Raw genomic sequence first — 21966 nt, forward strand, 5'->3', positions numbered from 1 at the left:
AAAAAAGAAATAAAAAATCTTGTTGTAACAAATATCAAAATATAAATGTTCACGTGATAAATCGATATAATAAATGAATAATTTTGATAAAATTATCTCGTATTTGATTGATAGAGAAATTTTATATATAAAATATTAGTAATCCATAGTCACACATATTAGAAATTCATTTTAAATGTGCAACACAAATGCAATTCTTTTTTCAATTTGCTTCTTATTAAAATTATATCTTTTACCAAAATTATATATACATGACCTTTTATTATTTTGAAGCAATTTGTAATAGATAGCGCAAGATAATGCATCATACAATGTGAATTAGGCAATTATATCGTTAATCTATGGAAATCGTCAATTGTTCACATAGAATGAAAAATCAACATGTATCCTTTACGAATATTTGACAATGCCATTCTTAAAAGTACAAAAAACTACGTGGTGCGAACAACGAATAGAATCTTGCAAACGTAATGGTTGGCTTCACGCTGTATACATGCCTGAAGCAAAACGTATCGTTAAAGCATATTACAAGGGTGAATGGAGAAACGATAAGAGAGAGGGCAAAGGCATAGGAGTAAGCAGGTGTCATAAAAATTGCATCCCTCAAGTATCTTTTCTTAGATATCTACTTAACTTTTAATCAATATTTTACTCCTTAGTCAGTATTTTTTATATAATAACCCCAAGATTATAATCTCTTTTTGATAAAATATAAATTGCACTTGTTTCTATCTAGTTTTATGATTTAAAAACGATATAAATAAAAATATTAAACGTAAATATAATTATATGTTTTAATTATAATTTCTATTTAATTTAATAATCATGGGAATATAAAAAGAAATTAAATACTATAAGTTTTGATGTAATCACATTAAATAATTAAAAGGACTTTTTTTTATATCGTAATATCGACATACATTCGAGTCCCGATATTTCATTCGCTATTACATATGGAATAATTTTTCGCGCAGCCTCGGCTGGATGTACGAAGGTGACTGGCTCAAGGATCGTAAACATGGCTATGGTATTTTGAGTAAAATTTCGGAAGACGGTACCATATGTAAAGTGTACGGCGGTGATTGGGCGAAAGGAAGAAAGCACGGATTCGGGAGCAATTGGTACAGAGACGGCAGCTATTACGAAGGAATGTTTCGGAAAAACAAACGGGACGGTTACGGTGAGATTTGGTATAAATGCGGCAGTGGATATTATCAAGGCACATGGCTGAACGATCGTTATCATGGAGAAGGGATACTCATTCAAAGTACGCATGAAATTTTTAAATACAACTTCGCAAAATAAATTTGCTTTAAAATATTTGTCATTTTTTTTCTCCCTTTAATGACATATTACATAGAGAATGATACATTTTTCTCCTTAATTGCTTGCTTGATCTTATTCTCGTTTGGCGCATTAACTTTAAGCTCCCTTATTAGTCTCTTATTCAAGCGCGAGATACTCTTCTGAAAATTCATAAATATTTATCCTAAAATCCCCCATAGAAAATGGTAATATCTACGAGGGTCAATTTATAAATGGCAAGAAGGAAGGTCGAGGGGTCTTCTATCACTTTGACAGCCGTCAAGTGCAGATCGGTCATTGGGAGAACGACATCTGTATCAACAGCACGATAGAGGACATCGACTATCACTGACAGTCAAGCTTTATATCCGATATTATTACATATTCCAAGGATAAATAGTCAAGCAGTGCTGCACTTATAAGTGCCTTGCGTCATCTCTCGTTTATGTTTTCTTTAATCGATTTAGACATACATGTTTCATGTGTTATCTGTCCTTTCCGCATTTACAGCGAACGAAAAATATAATCCGTGCGTGATTTCGTAACTATGTCCGTTTCATTTTGATAATCGCGTCGCTATTATATAGCGTTGATTTGCGCGCCGTAAAAGTATAATTTTACGAATAATAATCAAACATATTCGACTTTCATCGTAATCGAAATATAACACATATTAAATTACCCACTAAATCATGTATATACGAGTCCGGTTCTCCCACGTCTTGATATTTCATTTATTTTTATGATAATCGTAACATATGTACCTCAAATTAATGTATTTACATGTTGAGATATTGATTGTAAAGGAAATCACTGCGCGGTCGCGAATCAAAAATATATTTTCGAGAAAAGTATTAACTTTCTGCATATCGAATGGCAAATTTATATAACGCAAAATATTTGTTGTATATTATTCGTACGTGTTTGACAACTTGCAGAGATAGTTAAGAAATGTAAACGTTAATCGCGTTTTTCGAAAATAAGCACGTTTTTTGTTTCAATAAAAAGATAAGTACATTCAACTGCATAGTCAGCCGATCGCGTCACCTTCTGATAAAAGGCTATCGCGTTCTTTAAACTGCGGGTCTCGATATATCTTCTCAGAATTAGAACGCACTATTATTCTTCCTACTTTTAAGTCGCAACGCGAATGAAGGAATGTATTCTGTGCCTACATATACAATGACATTTTATCAAACTTTGTCTCCTTCCTAAAACACTGACACTGCGATGCTTTCACATCATCAATGAGTAGAGTTTCATTGTACTTACATTAATTTACATCACAGAAGACACGCGTATAAAAACAAAAAAGAAAAAAGAAAACAGGAAGATCTTATTTGACCGAACTTTCAAACATCTGCAGCGCGTGTATGAACACAAAGAGAGCGGTCATTTGTCATGTTCTTCGTGAGTAACTTACGTATACACTCGAAAGATTTCGTTTCCCAGTGGGAGATCTTTCAAGAAACACCGCGGTATTCATCGCAGCATCCGCATACTGTAACAGATCTCTGCCCCTCTCGCCTCGTATTTCACGAGGCAACTTTTTGCGCGTTCAATTTAAAATAATCCGGCAACAGGGAAGATTGAGAAGACCGGTTCAAACGATATGCGTTGCGCCGGTCCGTAGAAGATTGACACCATTTCTGCCCTCCACATCCGTGGACTCGATTTGCTCCTTTAGTAACTCGAGCTCTCGTATTCCTGACACCGTAACCTCGTACTTATGCGCGACCAAGCTCCGATAAAAGTGTATCGCGAACGCGAGGAAGATTATCAGTACCGGTATCATCACTATGCAGGCCGACCAGGCGGCCACCTTTGAAAAGTCGTAGAACTTCACCCAACAGAGTATCGCAATCTCCAGTAGAAACAACAGGAGCCCGAGTAACGTAGAAAAGGCCCACGCGATCTCGATATACCAATGTAAACGTTCGTGCGGCGACTCGTGCACGAGGCTTATACTGTGCAGATTACAGACGGCCTCGATGTTTGGTAATATGCACGTGGATATCATCAGCGCCAGCATGTGAACAGCTACTAGGAGAGTTGTGCACACGGCGAAGGCAATCAGCATCGCGTCGGGAACTTTTGTTTTCTCAGTCAACTGTACCTCCACCATGGCAACCTGTATAATGATCGATTATGATTTTATACTGATTATCGTACATTATCGAGAATATATTAAAGATTCCAAGATGTTCTGCGACATCAAGCTTGCGATCAAGAAAAAATAAAACTGAAAAATATATGTATATAATTTAAATTTTTGACGATCTAAATATTTGAATTTAAACTCGCATATTCCCGGGATATAAAGCATCTCTTCAACTCGCAAGAATTTTCTCATTTTTGCTCAATAAATTTATGTTGGATTTTATTAACATTCAAAATTGCATTTCATCGTATCTTGATTAATCATTGCGAAAGACACGTATCTATTTATGAATAATCTTGACAATATAAAGGAGTCGCAATAAAAAATTTATCGCTCCACACGTAGAAGGATTTATCGTATGTTTCCTTACCATAGCAAAACCGGAAAGCAGGGCCGATGTTTTACTGGACGCCTTGAGCTTCGCGCGGCTCAGCTGTAGTTTTCTCCAAGACAGGTAACCCGGCGTGTGAAGGCCATCCCCCGCTTGCGACATCGTCGACTGGCGAACAGAACGAAGGCAGAAATGGCAAATTAGTTCAGACTGGGACAAAAAGGCGCGCAATAAAATAAAATAAAATAAAATAAAAGGAGGTACGCGACCGTGTTCTCGTCACACACCGGACTAAAGCGTCTGCGATATTAATTTTGCAATCAGACGTAATTCGCCGATGAAAGCTTAAGCCCGAATAAAAAAGAGAGAGGGACACATACCGAAGATCGATGGCAACGTCGGTGCCAATGGGAGCACTTGCCAAAAGTCCCGCGTAGGACAAAAAACCAATGGGTGCTGAACGAAACAAATAATAACGAAAATTAATGAAAACATAGAAAAGAGAATATGAGCGAATGTGATGAAAGATCGACTACGTGCGTCTTGCGGGAAGTCTGGCAAGCATGAGAAGAGACACACATACACATATACACACGCGCGAGCGTCTTTCGATGAACTGATGCATGCATTAATGAGGGAGACACGTGATTTACGCGATGTTTCTATTTGTCGGAAGTATGTTACTTAATTCGATTCGTAAATGACGATCTTGAAATTTCCGATCGTCAGTGCGAACGAAATATTGCAAATACGTCAAACTTAAAAAATATATATATAAATATATAAAATGCTAAATGCAAGAAATACGCAGAACAAAAAATAGTTCGAGCAGCATATTTCCATTACGAAGCGTAAAATATTCGCTTGTTTAGAAAAACTGACCTCGCAATCGACGAAATCCGATATATGCGTTCTCGAATATTTCCGATACTCGGCGATTCGCGTGACAATCTATTTATTATGCATCCAAGTACGATAATTGAAATTAATTATGAGTGTAAATACATTAAGCAATTAAATAATCGGTTTCTTTCCTCGCTCTAAATACTTTCAGTACTGAATACAGTTATGTCTTAATATAAAATGATATGAAAATGATGACTAGAAATGAGATGAAGACACATTTGTCATACGATACCGATACCAGACTTTCGTTTGTTTAGCTAAAAAGAGATACGAGTGTCTTAATTATCAATCTATCTGTTATTTCGACAATTTGATATACAAATAGTACTTTTAAGTACATCTTACAGTAGTATCGCATCAAAATATAAATTCCTCGGATTACATCATTTTGTGAACAATGAGCAGATGGTTACAAATGAGCAGCGTACAACCATACATGAGAGCAATAAATAGAAAGAGGAAGTATATATATATATGTATGTATATATGTATGATGAGAGGGGAACATCATATCTTACGTCACATTTATAGATAATCATATCGCTAATTGCCGTAAACTCCCAATGGCCTAATGCAACATCTCAAAAAACATGCGATTATATGCGATATTTTTTCGAAACAGGAACAGTTAATTGATTAACGTAACTACAAAAATTAACTCGTAAATTAATTCGTAAATCGTAGCAAGCATATATCACAAACACAAAAATACATATGCATGGAAAAAATCTAAATTAGGCAAATATGTATATTTAAGATGTGATGTTTAAGATATTTTACACACATTTATTTGATAAAAATATTTTGTAAATTAAATTACAAGAATACGAAGATAATTCACCACATGCAAATGAAAAAAAAAGATACGAGAGTATGATATTACGATGTTATCGTTATGAATGACATCCGGATAATTATCAGTACGTAATACATTCAGAATAAAGCATTGAAAAACATGCGCGATTAATCGTGCGCTCAAAGTCAAATGTAACAACAGTATTCGAATCGACGAATATAACTAGATTTTAAAAAAGACACGCGTCATCGAGACGAACGGAATAAAACGCAATGAAATTGATATGTCATCTATTCATCGATCAATTGATCAATCGAATAATCAACGTGCTTACGTTGCTTTAAAGCGGCGGTTAAAGGCGCTATTATGGATTCAAAGAAAACGAAGCTCATTATTTGTTAAAAATAATTCTACACGTGCGTTTACGGAAATCGTGTCTAATCTAACATTGTTGTAACAAGTGTTATTCTGCTACTATTTTTTTTCCGAACGACTCAATTTTTTTCGTAACACATTCGAATTGATCACAGGATAAGATTTTTTAAATTGTATATAAAATAAAAAGCGTGAAACCGATTTTAATTTAATCTGTTCCTGCAATAGTAATTTTTGATAAAAGTTTATAAATGATATGACACATGATTTTATATCTGCAATGAGAGATGATGTGTAAAAAGTATTTGTATAAATAATTTGTAAAAGTTTATGTGAAAGCATAATAAGTTTACTGATTCCAAAAAATAACATATGTCAACAAAACAAAAATATATATCTGAAATATGAAATTTGAACATGTTAACGATAATCGATCTTGGAATCGAGAAAGTATACCTTAAATATTCAAATTAAGTCTCTTGAATATCCGCGGTAATAAAAAAATCACAGTCAATTGTCTCAAACCGACGACGACGACGAGTATGTACATACTGGGAGCAGGAACAGTAATAACACGAGGACAAGAAAATGACATGGAATGGTATAAGAACACGTGCGGCAGAGGACGCAGAATAGAAAGAGAAGACGCTTATGTTACAAGTCGCGCATGTCGCGCGGTGAGGATGAGGAGAAAAGAATAAGGATACGGTAAAGATCCACGATAAGGATCGGACGGGGAATAAATAGATGTGTACCGACCTGACAGTAGTGGTGGTCGTGGTACGGCTTGTGAAAGCAGTGGCCGTCAGGGTTGCGCAGGTGTGCGTGCGCTACGTGTACGTGGATCGGCAGGTGCGAAGTGGGAAGCACCTCTCCGCCGCTCTGCGCGGCAAACACTGTATTGCGTCCGGTGCTGGTCGACCATACGGACATCAGGCTTGATCCTCGCGCGTTTCTGTCCGGAGCTGAAACGAAACGAATTCAATATAAAACGGCCTTCTTCTGGTCACGCGCTTATCTACGTAAAGGAGAAAAACAACCATTCAACAAATGTCAAAAAATGAAATATTAGAATAAAAGAGAGATTAGAATAAAAGAGACGCGCAGGAAAACGTAGGAACGACATGGGTGCACATAATGTGGATATTAAGAGCTGATATTATTATCATTTTGTCTATATTTTATTTTTGAAATTATTTCAAATATATTAGACTAATAGCTAGGTAAGAGAGAAAGCACTATGTAAAGTTTATATTAATCATTATGAAAAAAACATCGTAAATTATATTTTAGTTTCATTCGCCTTTCGATTTATTGCATTTTGGACTTAATATCTTGCCATGTAAATTTATTAATATATACAGAGTCTAAATGTTCCGGCCAAATTTGGATTTTATATAGTAAATTTAATTCTGAACAAAAAGTTTCCTATAAACATGGATCGAACAACTTTTTAAGGAAGCATTTCTCAACTCATGGTTATACGAAACTTTTTGTGCAGAATTAAATTTCCTTTAAAATCTCAAAGTCTGGTCGGAATGTTTAACAATAAGTCCACCTTGTATATTATTTATATTATATTAATTTAATATTTTACATATTAAATAATCTCTTTTATATTATATTATATTAAGTATATTATTCTTTATTTATTATAACTTTTAAGTTTCAACATTATTCGATTTCTGCTATGTAGTAGAAAGTAATATAGAGAGCCTCTTAAAGAGAAGCTCAAGAAAATTTCTCTTTATTTTAGATCGCATCAATCTTAATTGTTCTCATCACTTCATCTCATGATAGCGTTTAATAATGTAGGACGGCATAATAGGCGCTAAAGAAAGTGTCATAAAATTGTGGCTGACCATAAGTCAGCGCTTCAATATGCAAACGTGATGATATTTCAACACTCTACAAAATTCGATTTCAAAATATCAATGCCACAAACGATGCATAATAAATTATACGAGTCAAAATGCATAAAAAAAAAAAATATCTTGTATTTTATAACGCACCAAAAAATACAGCTGAAAAAGTGAATAAGTATATCTTCAACTCATTTTGTTTTTTCTCAGTTTATGATTAGTTTCGTCCGGTCTCGAGTTCGGCGAGAACAATAAACAATGGAGATTTACCGTCGCGAAACGTGACACGCTGTTCGATTTGCTTTAACAAGCACGCTAATTGAACCACTCATGCGAGACGTACACATTGTCGGCCGAGAAGGATCTCATCTGTCAGTCAGTAGCCGGAGCGATCGAAAAATCCGCATCGTGCGATGTAATAGAGGCCGGCGAACGGATGTAGAATTTCTCAAGTGAGAGAATTTGAGAACATTGAGATAATGATCTTATTATTAACATATTCACCCATCATATGTAATAGGAGTTGTTTTCGAAAATCCACTCGTCGCAGCAGAATCATATTTGAGAGAAAGAAATTTTTTCCCAGATTGATCAATCAAACTTTACTATACTTCGAGTTATACGACGAGTAGATTTTTAAATTTGAAAAAGGAAAAAGTCACCAAATAAAGCGACATACGAAATGATGTAATAAATCAGATACGTATATGCATATATAAATGTTTGTCCTAACTCTTACTTAGAAACTTACTAACTTGAGGATGACATACCGCGTGCGCGTCTCCGTAAATTTATGCGTTCACTGTCACGTCGAATATGTTTTCTTGTAACGCGTGCAAGGTCATAAATGTGATGCATGCTCGCGGAAAGCGGTCTGGGTCAAACCTCACCGTTGAAAAGGATTACTTGATCCGAATACGTACACATCACTTATGGTTAAAATATTAAATGTAAAAAAAATGCGCAATCTTTTTCAATATTAAAATTTTTTAAGTTTTTTGCATCGCTATAATTTACGCTTCTATCACGAAAATGTACGTCAAATTACATAAAAAAAAATACACATCAATGTAACAAACTCACAAAAAACTTAATTTTAAGCTTCATTTATGAGTTAAAATATGATTAATATCTCTACATCTGTTCCTTTTCTTTTTGTTATATCATTTCGTTTATTTTATCTTTTTTTTTTTGATAGCGCTCTATCTTAAAAGTACAAAACAAATTAATTTAAAATCTTAATGATAAAATCTTCTGAAAGATTATTTATTAAATTTGGAATCGATATTTCTCAGTTTTTTTAATAAAAAATCGATTGATATTTAAAAGCTTCATAATTATATCCAATTATATCGAATTTGTCTATATGATCTTTAATAAGAATTTCAATCGCAAATTCAATTACATCATATAAAACAATAAAATATTTTATAGTATTTAATGTTTATTAAACATTATATTTTATAAATAAAACAAAATTAAAAAAAATAAACACATCTTGACTTATCTCCGAAATATCCTTTGATATTAACATTGTTTGTAAACACAAATATGTCGGTATAACATATAGTGAGCTCGATTTAGACATAGCACGCATATCTGACGAATATTTAAAGTCGTTTTTCTCGAAAAACGAAGCCTCGTATAAAAAAAAAATGTTATTTTACATTTTCGATTTATTTTTTCATATATAAAAAATCTCCTTTCCGTTTGTACCACCAATTCCGAGACACCCTATATATTATATTATATTCTAAAAATTATATTATTATATACAGAAACTTTTTAAACTTTTTTTATCTCCTTCTTAAGAATAAAAGCACCCACACATTTAGTATGTCTCATCTTATTTGATATATAGAAATATAGGGAAAATTATATAAGAAAAACAGATATGATGTTTTGACCAATATTTTACGCTATCTTATAACCATCGTGTCATTTTGTAAGTCAACATCTAAACATTATTGTAGTTTACAAATATATACATTTTATTGCGTCTTGAAGATAACAATTTTAAGCGCTGATTCATTTAAAACGGGTTTACAGCAAATATTCTCTCGCATCATTCGCATCGCTGATCACAATCGTCCTTAGCATTCGATAATCATCCTATTTCCTCCGCACGCCACAATGATGTAACATTTAAATCTCTTTACAGACACTTGGAGAGAATAATCGTCTCATCTTTTCCGATCATATCTCAAGTTTAATTATTTTTCACTCCTTAATTCCCTAAATTTGTTAATCTTAATAATAAAAAAAAGGAATAAAACGAGAGAGAAGAGAAGTGCAATAAAGATATAAAATAATTATAAAATAATTGACAAAAATATACGTACATGATAAATTTTTTTTTTTTTTCCTTCGTCTTTTTTCCCTCTCTACTTCTGTCACAATTTCATTTTCTCTCCTTCCTCTTTTTATTTTTTAAATATTGCTGACCATGCCGACACCGGCACTTTGACCCCCGTTGTCGATTACGCCACTGATGGTACCAACATACAACAAATCGCGATATATGTAATCCTGGCCGTCTCCACGGCGGCGAATTGGCCGCAAAAGACAAAGATAGATTGCGAGACGACGGAGTCTCATCGTATTATTCGTGACCAGAGCAAAGACCGTCCGGGCGCGAAAATGAGTTTCAACTTTCTCATAAAAACTATAGGGCATTGGTCACCGTTGCCAATATGATTAATACCGCGTGTGCCAATATTACTAAAAATACGAACCTAAGAACGCCACGTTCGATTCCCCGCCGTTGCGGCTCGCGTACGGAATTAAATCGCGATTAATGCAATCGGAGACGACTGCCTGTATAGATTATTAACTTGCAGCGAATCGCAATTATTGTCCTCGCATAATCTTCCGCGACATATCAGGGTTTTTTATCGTACTGCGATCCGGAGCAAAACAAAATTACCGTATGGAACGAGGTCGTATGTTTGCGAGCATTGATAACAAAAAATGTCATGAGCGAAAGAAAAAAAAAAAGAGGAAAATTACCTGTCTCAGAACGCGAAATTGCGAACACCGCAGAGTCATGACGAACGTAAGATCCGGCTCTCTTTTTCTCAATATGCGTCTCCTTCCGCAATGACTATCGCATCATTGATCCACGTAATTCGCACAGATCCGGGGAGAACTCTGTCACTCTTCGTTCGCGCGTCAAAAATGAACGCGTGCGCACATAAAGACACTTGCAATTAAATGACGTTTATGCGGGGGACACCAACCGGTGACTGATGAACATGAACATGAACGAGCGACGCCGGCGAGCGACGCGACACCGAGAACACCCGAGGTCGGCCGAAGATCGCCGACGACGAGCCGTGTCCGTCCGGTCTGCCAACACGACGCGACATCGAGCGCACCCGAGATTGGCCGAAGATCGCCGGCGAGCCGCGACAACCAACGCGTCAAACGTCAAACGCGCGAATTCGTATGACATGAACGACACGTGTGCGTGTGTCATTGTTATCTTTACTAGAGAACGTTTTTCAATCTATGGTTATGGGAACTTTTTTGTTCCAAATTCAATTTCCTATAAAACTCTGAGTGATCCAGAGTGTCCAAAATCTAATTTGAAAAGATCACTTATTCTTGCAACATACTCATTGATACAATGGAATATAAAAATAATGAAGAAACATATATATGGCCACAAAAAATATCGATACACGATATAGATAAGGATATATATGTTCCTTTATATTTCTTATTTACAGATATTCAATGTATTCGTTTCTTTCATCTTATCACTGCCAGTTTCATTCTTTACTATTTTTTTTACAAAAAGTAATATTACATGCTAAAAGAGATAGAAATTTATATAGAAAAAAATTATTATTTTTGTGCTTTTTAATTGAGATTGTTTTCTTATTCTCTCATATTGCGTATTGTTATTGAGTAATGCGGCACCGTTGTCAATTTTCTATTTCATAGTTCGCATTTTATCGCGTGTTGCCTTACTTGTAATACATACTGCTCATATGTAAATATTAACGTCAAAAAAGATAACAATGCTTGTTGCGTCATAAGCGCCAATGCTTTCGAGGATACTAAGCAGCATGTTTTCTTTTCGCAGTTTGCTATGCTTTAAATTGTAATAGCAAATATGCACATGGATTATATGTAGCAAACATATGCATACATACGATTTGCATTTTTAAAGGCATTTGTATATATTTCCTGAAGATAACGAGACGAAAATAAAATGGTATCACGTGTAATTATAACAAAAAATAAGTGGAAATAATTTTTTTATTTGAACGCAATATTCATAAATAGTATTATGATTGCACAAGTATATTAAGCTTATCATGTTCACGTAACTTTGTTATTTCCGCAAAATAGCACATCATGATACTTGATTCTACGATTTAATCATGCCGCGAATACCACTCTTTGGACTCCTAAAAACAAACAGCGGATGAAACCGTCACTCTTCAGCTTGTTAGGCGAAATAGGTGGATCGAAAATTACGAATAATATCATTTTACGTAAGCAAAATTCACCGAACTCATTTTATACCAGAATAATTCCAATATGGAAATGTTGATGTATGTATATAAAACATCAATGTTTGTACATGTATGTTTAAAAAAAATATATATATTGAGATAGAATTTTAAAATATACTATATATTTGAATAAGATAAATGAATACTAAAATTGCGTAAAAAGATAAGCATTTTTATCTTATACTCTGCATCGGCTAATAATAATGGAAGTCGTTTAAAAAGAATAAAATATTATTATACAAGACATCGATTTCAGTTTAACGCATATCTTTATTTATCGACTCTAATTTGAGACAAAATACGAGAAAATACGTTATTTCTCCATTTTTTAAAAATGATAAATTTCCGCGGTTTCTCGCAATAGTCACAATACGATATTTGACTTCCTATATGCCACATCTTACAACACACGTGCTCTATGCGTAATTACTTAAATGTAATCATTTTCTAAATAATTTTATAATTTTATTCACTGTATAACCCTGACCTAGCTCCTTCAGATTACCATCTTTTTGTTTTGATTCACTTAAAGAAACCTTAAAAAATAGTGAATGGTCAGGGCTATGCAATGGATGATCCAAGACTTCAAACTCCAGATTTTAAAGTGTTTCAATTGTATTGTATAAGCAGCAGATTTTTTACAGACCGATACGTGAAAGCCGCAGTGCATGCGTGACTGATAGCATAACCAGAAACATTTTTTTTGAGGTCATAAACAAATTTGTAGAATGCTGAACCAAGTACATTGAAAAGCAAAGGGACTATATGGAAAAATGTTTATAAATTCCCTGTTGTAGTTGTAATTAATTATAGAAATAAAATGCGGATAATTTTTGTTTCACAATTGTTGTATGATATTTAAAAAACTAATTACATTATGATCGAGTAAAATAAAGTAATGAACAAATTTCCATAAACACAATTATCGCGAGATTTGATTAAGAAACTCGTAATTTTCTTTTTATTTTGAAATTCTAGATTATCATCATTACAGTTTCGATACAAAAGATTCTACGTACATCATAAAATATGGACTGCCATCCACATCCAAGCTCATAAAATATTATTTTGAGATACACTATCAACCTTCCGTTTTTATATTGTATGTATGCATTGTATATATATGTATATAAAACACACATATATATATATGACATCTATATACATACGAAGAAAAGAAATAATTTTATGCTGTGAAATTGTGTCAGAATACTATTTTAACTAAATGATTCAAGGTATAACATAACGTATGTAATACGTAGTGCTCTAGTTTAATGTAACATCAAAAGACAATTTCTAAAATAACTCAAGTATTTAGAGCTTTCTTCCCACACAATATAAAATTCGTGTTCGTGTATTGCGACTAGAAACTCATGTTATATATTACGTTTTTAGAGATATTATTCAACCATCGATTAATAAGACACCTGCATCTGTCGCACAATGGCTGACGTGGCAGAATGAAATCCATTGGATCGGCCGCAAAGTGGTCGTCCCATTGCAAGAGAGACCGGCGCCGATATCTCTATTTAGATCTCTCTCCGATGGCAACTATCCAGGACGCGGTTGCCTACTTTCGCGAGAAGCCGATGTGCGTTAGTCAGGGTCAGGGCATCCCTGGTAGATTACTTACAGTTAGTATATGGTCGGTCTGGTCTATTTAATACCTTAAAGATTAAGATACAGATCATTATGCGCACGTAAAATGTCAGCAGATATATAGGGTGTCTCGCTATAAACTTATCACTTTCTTTTAATTCTTCGAATTCAGTAGCTTCAATCTGAGATCTATTATAAGCACATTTTTTTTTTATTAAAAATGTATATGTTGATATGTCGGTGTAATATAAATTATATAGCGCTCTCAACAAAATTTAATATAACAAAATTTGGAAAAATGGAAAATAAAAATAAATAAATAAAAATTAAAGATATACAAAAATTTTAAAAAAGAAAAAAATTAAGAAAAATAAATAAAGAAAAAAATTAAGGAAAATAAATAAAGAAAAGAAAGAGATAATCCAGTTTGCGCAATATTGTAATACAATACGATAAGTACATACAGAACAAACAATGTAGCAATCAATATTCCAAAGTTATGACAATAATTCGTGGCGATACAGATATGTACTTCTAAGCTATTCAAAATTACATTTATAAATTTTGATGTTTTCCTGTCCCCCATCGATAAATCGCAAACATTCGTCGTCCAATTTCGCAATTTGACGAAAGGATCCTGTTTCACGAAGATCTATTGTACAACCTTGTTCAAACTCCGTTAATCGATCATATGATACATGATTATGTCTATTAGCCATGACGAATACTTTGTAAAGTAACACTATGTGATAGCTTAACCAATTATTTCTGCAACGATGCAAGCCGATATATTATTGATACGATATTGATATATAATCTTAACTGTACTCTGTATCACCACAGACTGCTTCCATAATCTTAAAGTTTTAATCACAACATTATCTGTATGTGTATACCCTCTCGCGGCTGATATATGATAACTATCCCCATATTAGTATCTTCTAAAATATTACATTATGAAATATGTAAAAAATTCCTTAACTGTTCGCTATTAATTTATAAATCCGTTATTGAAATATTTATGTTAAAAAATGTTCTAGGTAAAAAATGTTTTAAACATTGAAAATTAATCGCAAATTTTAGAATCGCTTGCAAAAGATAGCGATTGATATGTGATGTTTGAGAGATTTTTAAATCAATAAAACTCATAATTCTTAAATAAATTCTGTTGCCAAACCTCTATATTAGTGTATAAATTTCGAAAATTATAATTTATTATTATAATTTATAGTAATACAAAATATATATTCAAATATTTCTAATAACAAAATAAATAAAATGTCTTCATTTCCCGCATTACATTATTATTGTGTTCAAAATCAAATTCAATTCAAACTGTAGAATTTTATTATGGTCTACCTCTATTAAGAAATAAAAAAAGAAATTATTTGTGGAATACGCTGTATCTTTTTTCGAAGAAAAATTATATTTACTAAATTATGTTATGTACATTTGTAATAGAGTAAAAATAATATCTGTGTTATTATTCAAAATAGATCCATTATAAATGAGATAGTCTCGACCAGTGTCGTTGTATTTTCACGAGACGATTTATGGTTACGATCGATCATAAATAAATTTTACAGATCAACACTTGACTGATGTTTGCTATGAAAACTTATCAAAGACCAAATAAATAAATCGCATTATCGTGGAGTTCTTTCAGCGCAAGATGATTGGATTTTCAACGAGAAAGCTATTTAATCGTGTTGATTGTGAATGATTCATATGCCAAGATAATCGTGGTTTCCGAGACATACAAGTATTAGTGGAATGTTAATGTTGTGATGTGTTATAGAGAGTTTCTAAAAAAACCTTTGAACCGTGAGCTACGTTTCTTTCGTAGAAAATGTAATGATATAAAATATATATCCATCTGCAAATTACTCTTTAATCGTACCATAATGTGTCTTTATAAAAAAAAAGATTCAGATACATATTCCTTTAATTTGCGCATTATGGTATTAATACCATGGTTACAATATTAATTCAATTCTTTCCTTCTTCTTTGAATAATATATAATTTTGAATTAATTCGAACATTCAAGGCTCATGCTTTTAAGATAATCTCGCACAAAAATAAAACGGAAATATAAATACTATTAATATCTCGAATATCTCGAATATTTGAAACCGGAGAGATAAATAATAAGATCAGAGAAGCCGGAATAAATATAAGCCCAGATCATAATAAATATAAAACCAGGCGTTAATTAAAGCCATGAGATCTATGCCTTCCTTTACGTGCGCGCGTGATTTATTCGACATCTGGAGAAAGACCTCGAGAATATCGAAACTTTTCGGAAACTTGTCTTATCAGTTGCGTTATAACGCGGCCAGATAGAATCGCATATTGTTACGTTGGTAACCTATTATTCGCGATATCCTGTTATTGCACGGACTTATGAGAAATTATACAAGCTGTTTTAAGACCATAAAATCTGTCTTCCGTGCACTTCTGTGAATCAAGCTACGGTCTGTTTCGATTTTATCCTGCTCGATACCGAAAAAAAATCTGGCGGAAATTTGCTTAACGATAATTCGTTCGAGAAAAACAAACAATAACAATTCTGATTCGCAAGCTCTTTTCAGAAATAATATTATTGCTATGATAAATTTATCTGCGACAAAACGTTGTTATTGCGTCGGTATCTTAAAAAGATCACATGGTATTCGATAACTTGAACCTACATGAACGTATATCTTATTCTCTGTGCACTGAAACAATGAAAACTAAAATTGAAAAATAATGTAAGCTAATAAAGATAATTCGTAATTTATCTAGCCTTTTTTTTATTTAATTTTAAAATAACTCTTTGACATGTATTTTAAATGTTATGTATATCATGCAAATAATCATAACAAAAAAAAAAAAATATATATATATATATATAAATTGAGTTTCTTATTAATAGTTAATAAACCTAGAAAAATAGTGAGTAAATAAAATCACATAAATAAATTTTTAAAGAACTTACAAGACTTACATCCGGCGTCAATACGGCGACGAGTTTCCATGTTCATAACAGCAGCCATGGAAAATAGTGACAGGTCGTGACACTAATAACGAGTTAATTAGGATATGAAACAAGCTCTGTAAGCATCAGTTATCCCTCTTTTGCAATAAATAAAAAAATAAAACTAACAACGATAGGATTTCTTTAAAAATCGATTTCGATGAATTTTATAGATACGAAAAAATCTCTCTTTTACGTGCCACTCTCGTATTACGAGTTTCTACCATCACGAGTAAACATAGAGCATTCGAAGAAGAACACCGGCATGAATTCTACAATTAGCGTCGACGGCGCGCTAACGGAGCACTCCCATTAGTTCACTCGTGAGGGGAAGAGAACCGCTATAGGGAACGCGATCGAGCGGAAGAGAACGTGACACGATCTGCGACGATAGACAAACGTCGACTGGCTCGCCGCTTTCAAAAGACCAGGAAAATACCTACCATGCGGTTCGCGCGCTGAAATCTCGCATGCACTCTTATCGTGTGTCACGCGTATAACAACGAATCACTGTCACGGCGATTACCGCCACGATAACGACAAGCGATAACGGGATTAGTTATAAGTTACGTTATGATACATATCCTGACATGTCAGGTATGGTACATGCAATGTCACATGTGTTATATATACGATGAGAAAATGTAGATTAATTATAGATAAATTAAAAAATTTTTTTTTGTTAATATATACGATAAAATTTAAAAATGTTTCAAATTTAAGACAATTTTGAATATTTTTATTACTTTGATTGTTACGATAAAACAAGAGATTAAAATTTAAAGAGATTTGCTATATTTTTGTGAATAAATTTTGCATAGAAATTTAAAAATCTTAGTTGAGCTGCTAAGCTATTATTTTTAATTTTCTTTTTTCCTAAGAATCTCTTTAAAAATTTATTAAGTTGATAAAATTCGATAAAAAATATTGCAGTCGCTAAAATATATCTCAATATCTCAGATTAGAACAAACTACATAGTTATTTCTAAACATGTAAGCGTATCTGTCGTTTAAATATCAAAGTTCAAACTTTTTACGTCATGACTGTCGTGGTAATTATATAGAAAAAAAAACGATTACTTGTCTTGGAAGAAAAACTGATAGCGCATTAGGACGAAATATTTCTTTCAAGATGCACATACACGTTCAACTACATAATGTGCAATAATAACATACAATAAAAATTATCTCATTAAAACTAACATTTAAATCGCAAACATTTCCTCATTAATGACGTCATAAATGTTATAAATATATAATTATATCTTACAGCGTAAAGTTTGTTACCAAGCGTATTATCATTTTTATTAATAATTATATTGAAAAACTGGCAGGTATTATTTTTATTATTACGTGTTTTTTTATTATCACAAATAAAAAAATATATTTTTTGCCTGCTCCTTTAAATTTATTGAAATTTGAACTACATTGAAACTGAATCGCTTCTAATGATCTTCAATCATTCCGATAAATGAGAATCTATCTTTAGTCACAAACATATAGCTATTTGTATCATATGAAAGTCCATTTTCACGCGTTCAGCATCGATTGAAATTATCGGTTATTATTAATCTCGGTTTCAATCTCTGCGTCGCAAACTATTTCACGCGTGCGAAAATCCGAATGCATCAATATCGCAATCGATCAATCTGAATTTTAATTACGATAGCCAAGTTTCAGCGTGTCTAATCTGACCCCTTTTTGCTGCTCTCTTTGCGATACATCTCATTCCATCCGGTTGGCTTGTATGAGTTGAATTAATGTACCATTAACAGCACACTCCTACCGAAAGTAATCGCAATTAACTGCCTCGACGCTTTTAAGTCATCTTATTTAAAAAATTTACGTAACAGGTCCCACGATAGTCGTGCGTTTTCTTTGTATAATCTCAAGTAAAATGTGATCAAAATAAGGGTGAAAAGTTTGCTAAGAATTTCTCGTTCTTTCAATTCATCGAAAATTTAACGTTGATTTAAGAATCTTCATTTTGAACCAAGAAAATTAAGGAAAGAAATGGAAGACGTGATAACAGATCATCGTTGGAATTTTTATAAAACAATGCTATCTCATCGCCCTTATATTACCGAGATGATTAACAGCGGACATTAAACGCAATTTTGCCGAGACATTAAACTAAGTGATTACGTCATCTGACAATTATTTATATCGACTTCTGACATTATATATAAAACTCTTTCGTTTTGACATCGTATTTAAATTTCTGTGATATGTGAAATTTTACGTCGCAATACGATAAAAATAGAAAGTCGTGATCGGTCACATATCACATCGCTCGAAACTGTTTGATTCGCGAAATTAAATATGTAAATGTGCAAATGTAAATATGCAAACAAAATATACAAAAAAAGAATCTTCGATTCTCTCTGATCGATTTTATTCTGTATAAAGTTACATAAATCTAATGAGGATGTAACCGCTAAACAATTTTGTCTTCATCTATTTGGAAGAAAAAAGAGTATTTTTGAAGTTTTTAAATAAATAATATCGCGTTAACAAAAAATTAGGTTGTAATATAACTTCAAAATTCTTTTTTCGCCAACGGCTTTTAAATTTCACAAAGTTAGAATAAATTGACAAATAAATCCTCTCTAAGAAATTTTCGCTAAGAGTAGCTTATTTCAAAATTATAAACAAGATATGTTAATTAAAGTATAGTATGAATTTTCGATATATTCTATATAAATTATAATTAGCCTATAATTAGTATATACGCATATAGTAAATGACTGATTTATCATGTATATTTATGCTTTAAAATCGCATAAACTCTCTAGAATATTTATTACTGTCATATATATACGATGCTCAAATTTTTGATATTATATGTATGTACAAATAACAGCAATTATATGATAGCAAATCTATTGTAATTAATCTTTTTCTCAAGAGAAAATTTATATATATATATATATATATATATATATATATATATATTATTTATAAACTACTTATGAAATGTTATATATATTGAATATTCATAGGACAAATGATTTGCAACTGATATATAATCATCATGTTCTTAGACAATATTATAAAAAAATGTGACAATTCTTGTTTTCACAAATGTACATACAAGTTCTTTCTCATGAAATATTTAATATAGTTCTATAATTTTGTCAATTCTGTTATATATCATATAGTATTATACCGGAGAAACATAACATAACCTATGTAGAGAAACAGCTGATAAAAATTCCACCGGTTTCGTAAACTATTCTGCCACTTGCTGACGTCTCGTACTCCCTCGCAAATGTATATGTGTGTCTCTCAGAGATAAGATACGCGCATACGTGTATTATATGTTTTAGAGAAAAATTGAAAAACTTACGCTGAAGCTGCTAGTCGACTCTGCGTCCGTGGTTCGCGCGCCCTTAAAGTATCGACGCTGCTTGCTCGTCCGCAAAATATACGACGTCTGTTTCTAGTGCCAATCGAAGACGATCGACCGATTCGCATGCTCGGCTACGTGGTCGCAGGCCAAGCGATTCTCCCTGATCCACTTCGCGAGGACGACGAAAAGCGACTAAACACGCGAAAAATAGATTACCACTTCGCGAGACCTCGCCGAATCGAAGCTTGTTGATCGATGTGACGTGTCGCGTCTTTCCTCGTCGCATCCCTCGACCACCCCGAAACGAGGAACTCCCACGCGGATATATATATATATATATATATATATATATATATATATATATATATATATGTAGATGTAGATTCTGTACATGGAAAATGACCTCTCAGCTACGCTTGTAGTAGTACCGCATCGTACCGCGCTGTATGATCTGTCAAGTGGCGCTACTGTAGTCGAACTGACAACTGATACATGTCACACTCGAGCTGAATACATGTATACCGTGTGTGTATAACCTATTATTATACTTAGCAAACATACAATATAAGATTCAAATTTGTTGTGTCTATAGAGTAATAAAAAAAGCGCGGCCTTTTATTCGCGTAGCATTATTTATAGTATTTTTGAAACAGGTGACTGAAAATTTCGCGCCATTTGTGCTCTTGTTACATTATTTTTCAAACCTGTTGCTATTTCAACCTGTTGGTGCTCGATATATCGGTAGAAACACGAAGAGATTAAAGAAAGATATACATCTCATGGTTTTAATTAAAAAGCCTAGCTTTATATTTATTATGGCCTTTCTGATCTTATTATTTATTTCTCCTATTCCAAAATTCAGTCGCAGTTAAATGCGATCGACTGAACTTGACGTTCAAAATGCGAAATGAATGGCCACGTTTGTCGATAGATAACGCCACCAGTAAAAAGAAACTCCATTGGAATGTGATACTTACATCTTCATCATGCGAAGAATAACGGATTATGCAGTTTGCGGCTAGTTTTAATGGAAATAGCACACAAGGAAATGATAGCAAATAAATCAAACAAGGTGAAAGGAGCAGAAATTATTCATTTTTAATTTGTCGCTATCTTTTCCTGTTTACGATAAGTTGCTCACAAACATTATATATTCGATTGTCGTAAATTAATGTTGATAACACATACATGTACGCATCCAATGATTAATTTTAATGAAATTTCAAAAACAGAATTTATACGCGATATAAGTTTCACTGTTGAAACTGAACATGGTAGATTCGACATGTTAACAAATACAGCAGGACTTTGATGGCTTTTTACTTTTAATTTAAAATTTAATTAATCGTACATATCGTTTTATTTCTGCCTAACGATAAAATATTTTATATTTATCTTTTCTTGTATTTATATTTTTTCCTCTAACAATAAATCTGCAAAATCTCAATTGCAGTGTTTCAATATGAAATAACGCGAAAAGATCAAGAAAGTACAAAAACAGATTATAAGAATGATAAAAACTGATCAAATCATCATCGACCAGCTACTACTAATGGCAATCCATTTAATTTTTTTCTTTAATCAATCTAAACTCTAGTCTAAACATGTAAAACATATTCATTATTTTTATTGAATCAATTAAATGTTTTTTCGCATTGTTCGTTTGCATTTGTGACGCGTCATTTCATTTGTGACATAGCTAACATCGATCATAGTTCATCGGCTATAAAAGTTCC

General features: G+C 32.8%; 2 protein-coding genes across 6 annotated transcripts; one reads left to right on the forward strand and one right to left on the reverse strand.

Moving 5' to 3' along the window:
- The first annotated feature begins 251 nt into the window (after window positions 1-251).
- Window positions 252-2598, forward strand: LOC126857063 (MORN repeat-containing protein 3-like). The gene is made up of 4 exons (XM_050606158.1): window positions 252-272; window positions 368-625; window positions 928-1267; window positions 1506-2598. Exons 1-4 carry the CDS (start codon window positions 252-254, stop codon window positions 1655-1657), a joined length of 771 nt encoding a protein of 256 aa, XP_050462115.1. The 3' UTR covers window positions 1658-2598.
- Window positions 1307-20547, reverse strand: LOC126855461 (calcium release-activated calcium channel protein 1). Of its 5 annotated transcripts, none has more exons than XM_050603158.1 (4): window positions 20228-20547; window positions 6634-6839; window positions 3837-3965; window positions 1307-3436 (listed from the first exon to the last, which is right to left on the reverse strand). In XM_050603158.1, the coding sequence occupies exons 2-4, from the start codon at window positions 6805-6807 to the stop codon at window positions 2909-2911; spliced, it is 831 nt and encodes a 276-aa protein (XP_050459115.1). In that variant the 5' UTR covers window positions 6808-6839; window positions 20228-20547; the 3' UTR covers window positions 1307-2908. The 5 variants fall into 5 exon arrangements, with proteins under 5 accessions (XP_050459115.1, XP_050459097.1, XP_050459090.1 ...); XM_050603140.1 differs by lacking the exon at window positions 20228-20547 and adding an exon at window positions 16849-17278; XM_050603133.1 differs by lacking the exon at window positions 20228-20547 and adding an exon at window positions 16840-17278.
- Window positions 20548-21966: the final 1419 nt, after the last annotated feature.

Source organism: Cataglyphis hispanica, chromosome 2 (assembly GCF_021464435.1).
Source record: "Cataglyphis hispanica isolate Lineage 1 chromosome 2, ULB_Chis1_1.0, whole genome shotgun sequence".
Lineage (NCBI taxonomy): Eukaryota > Metazoa > Arthropoda > Insecta > Hymenoptera > Formicidae > Cataglyphis > Cataglyphis hispanica.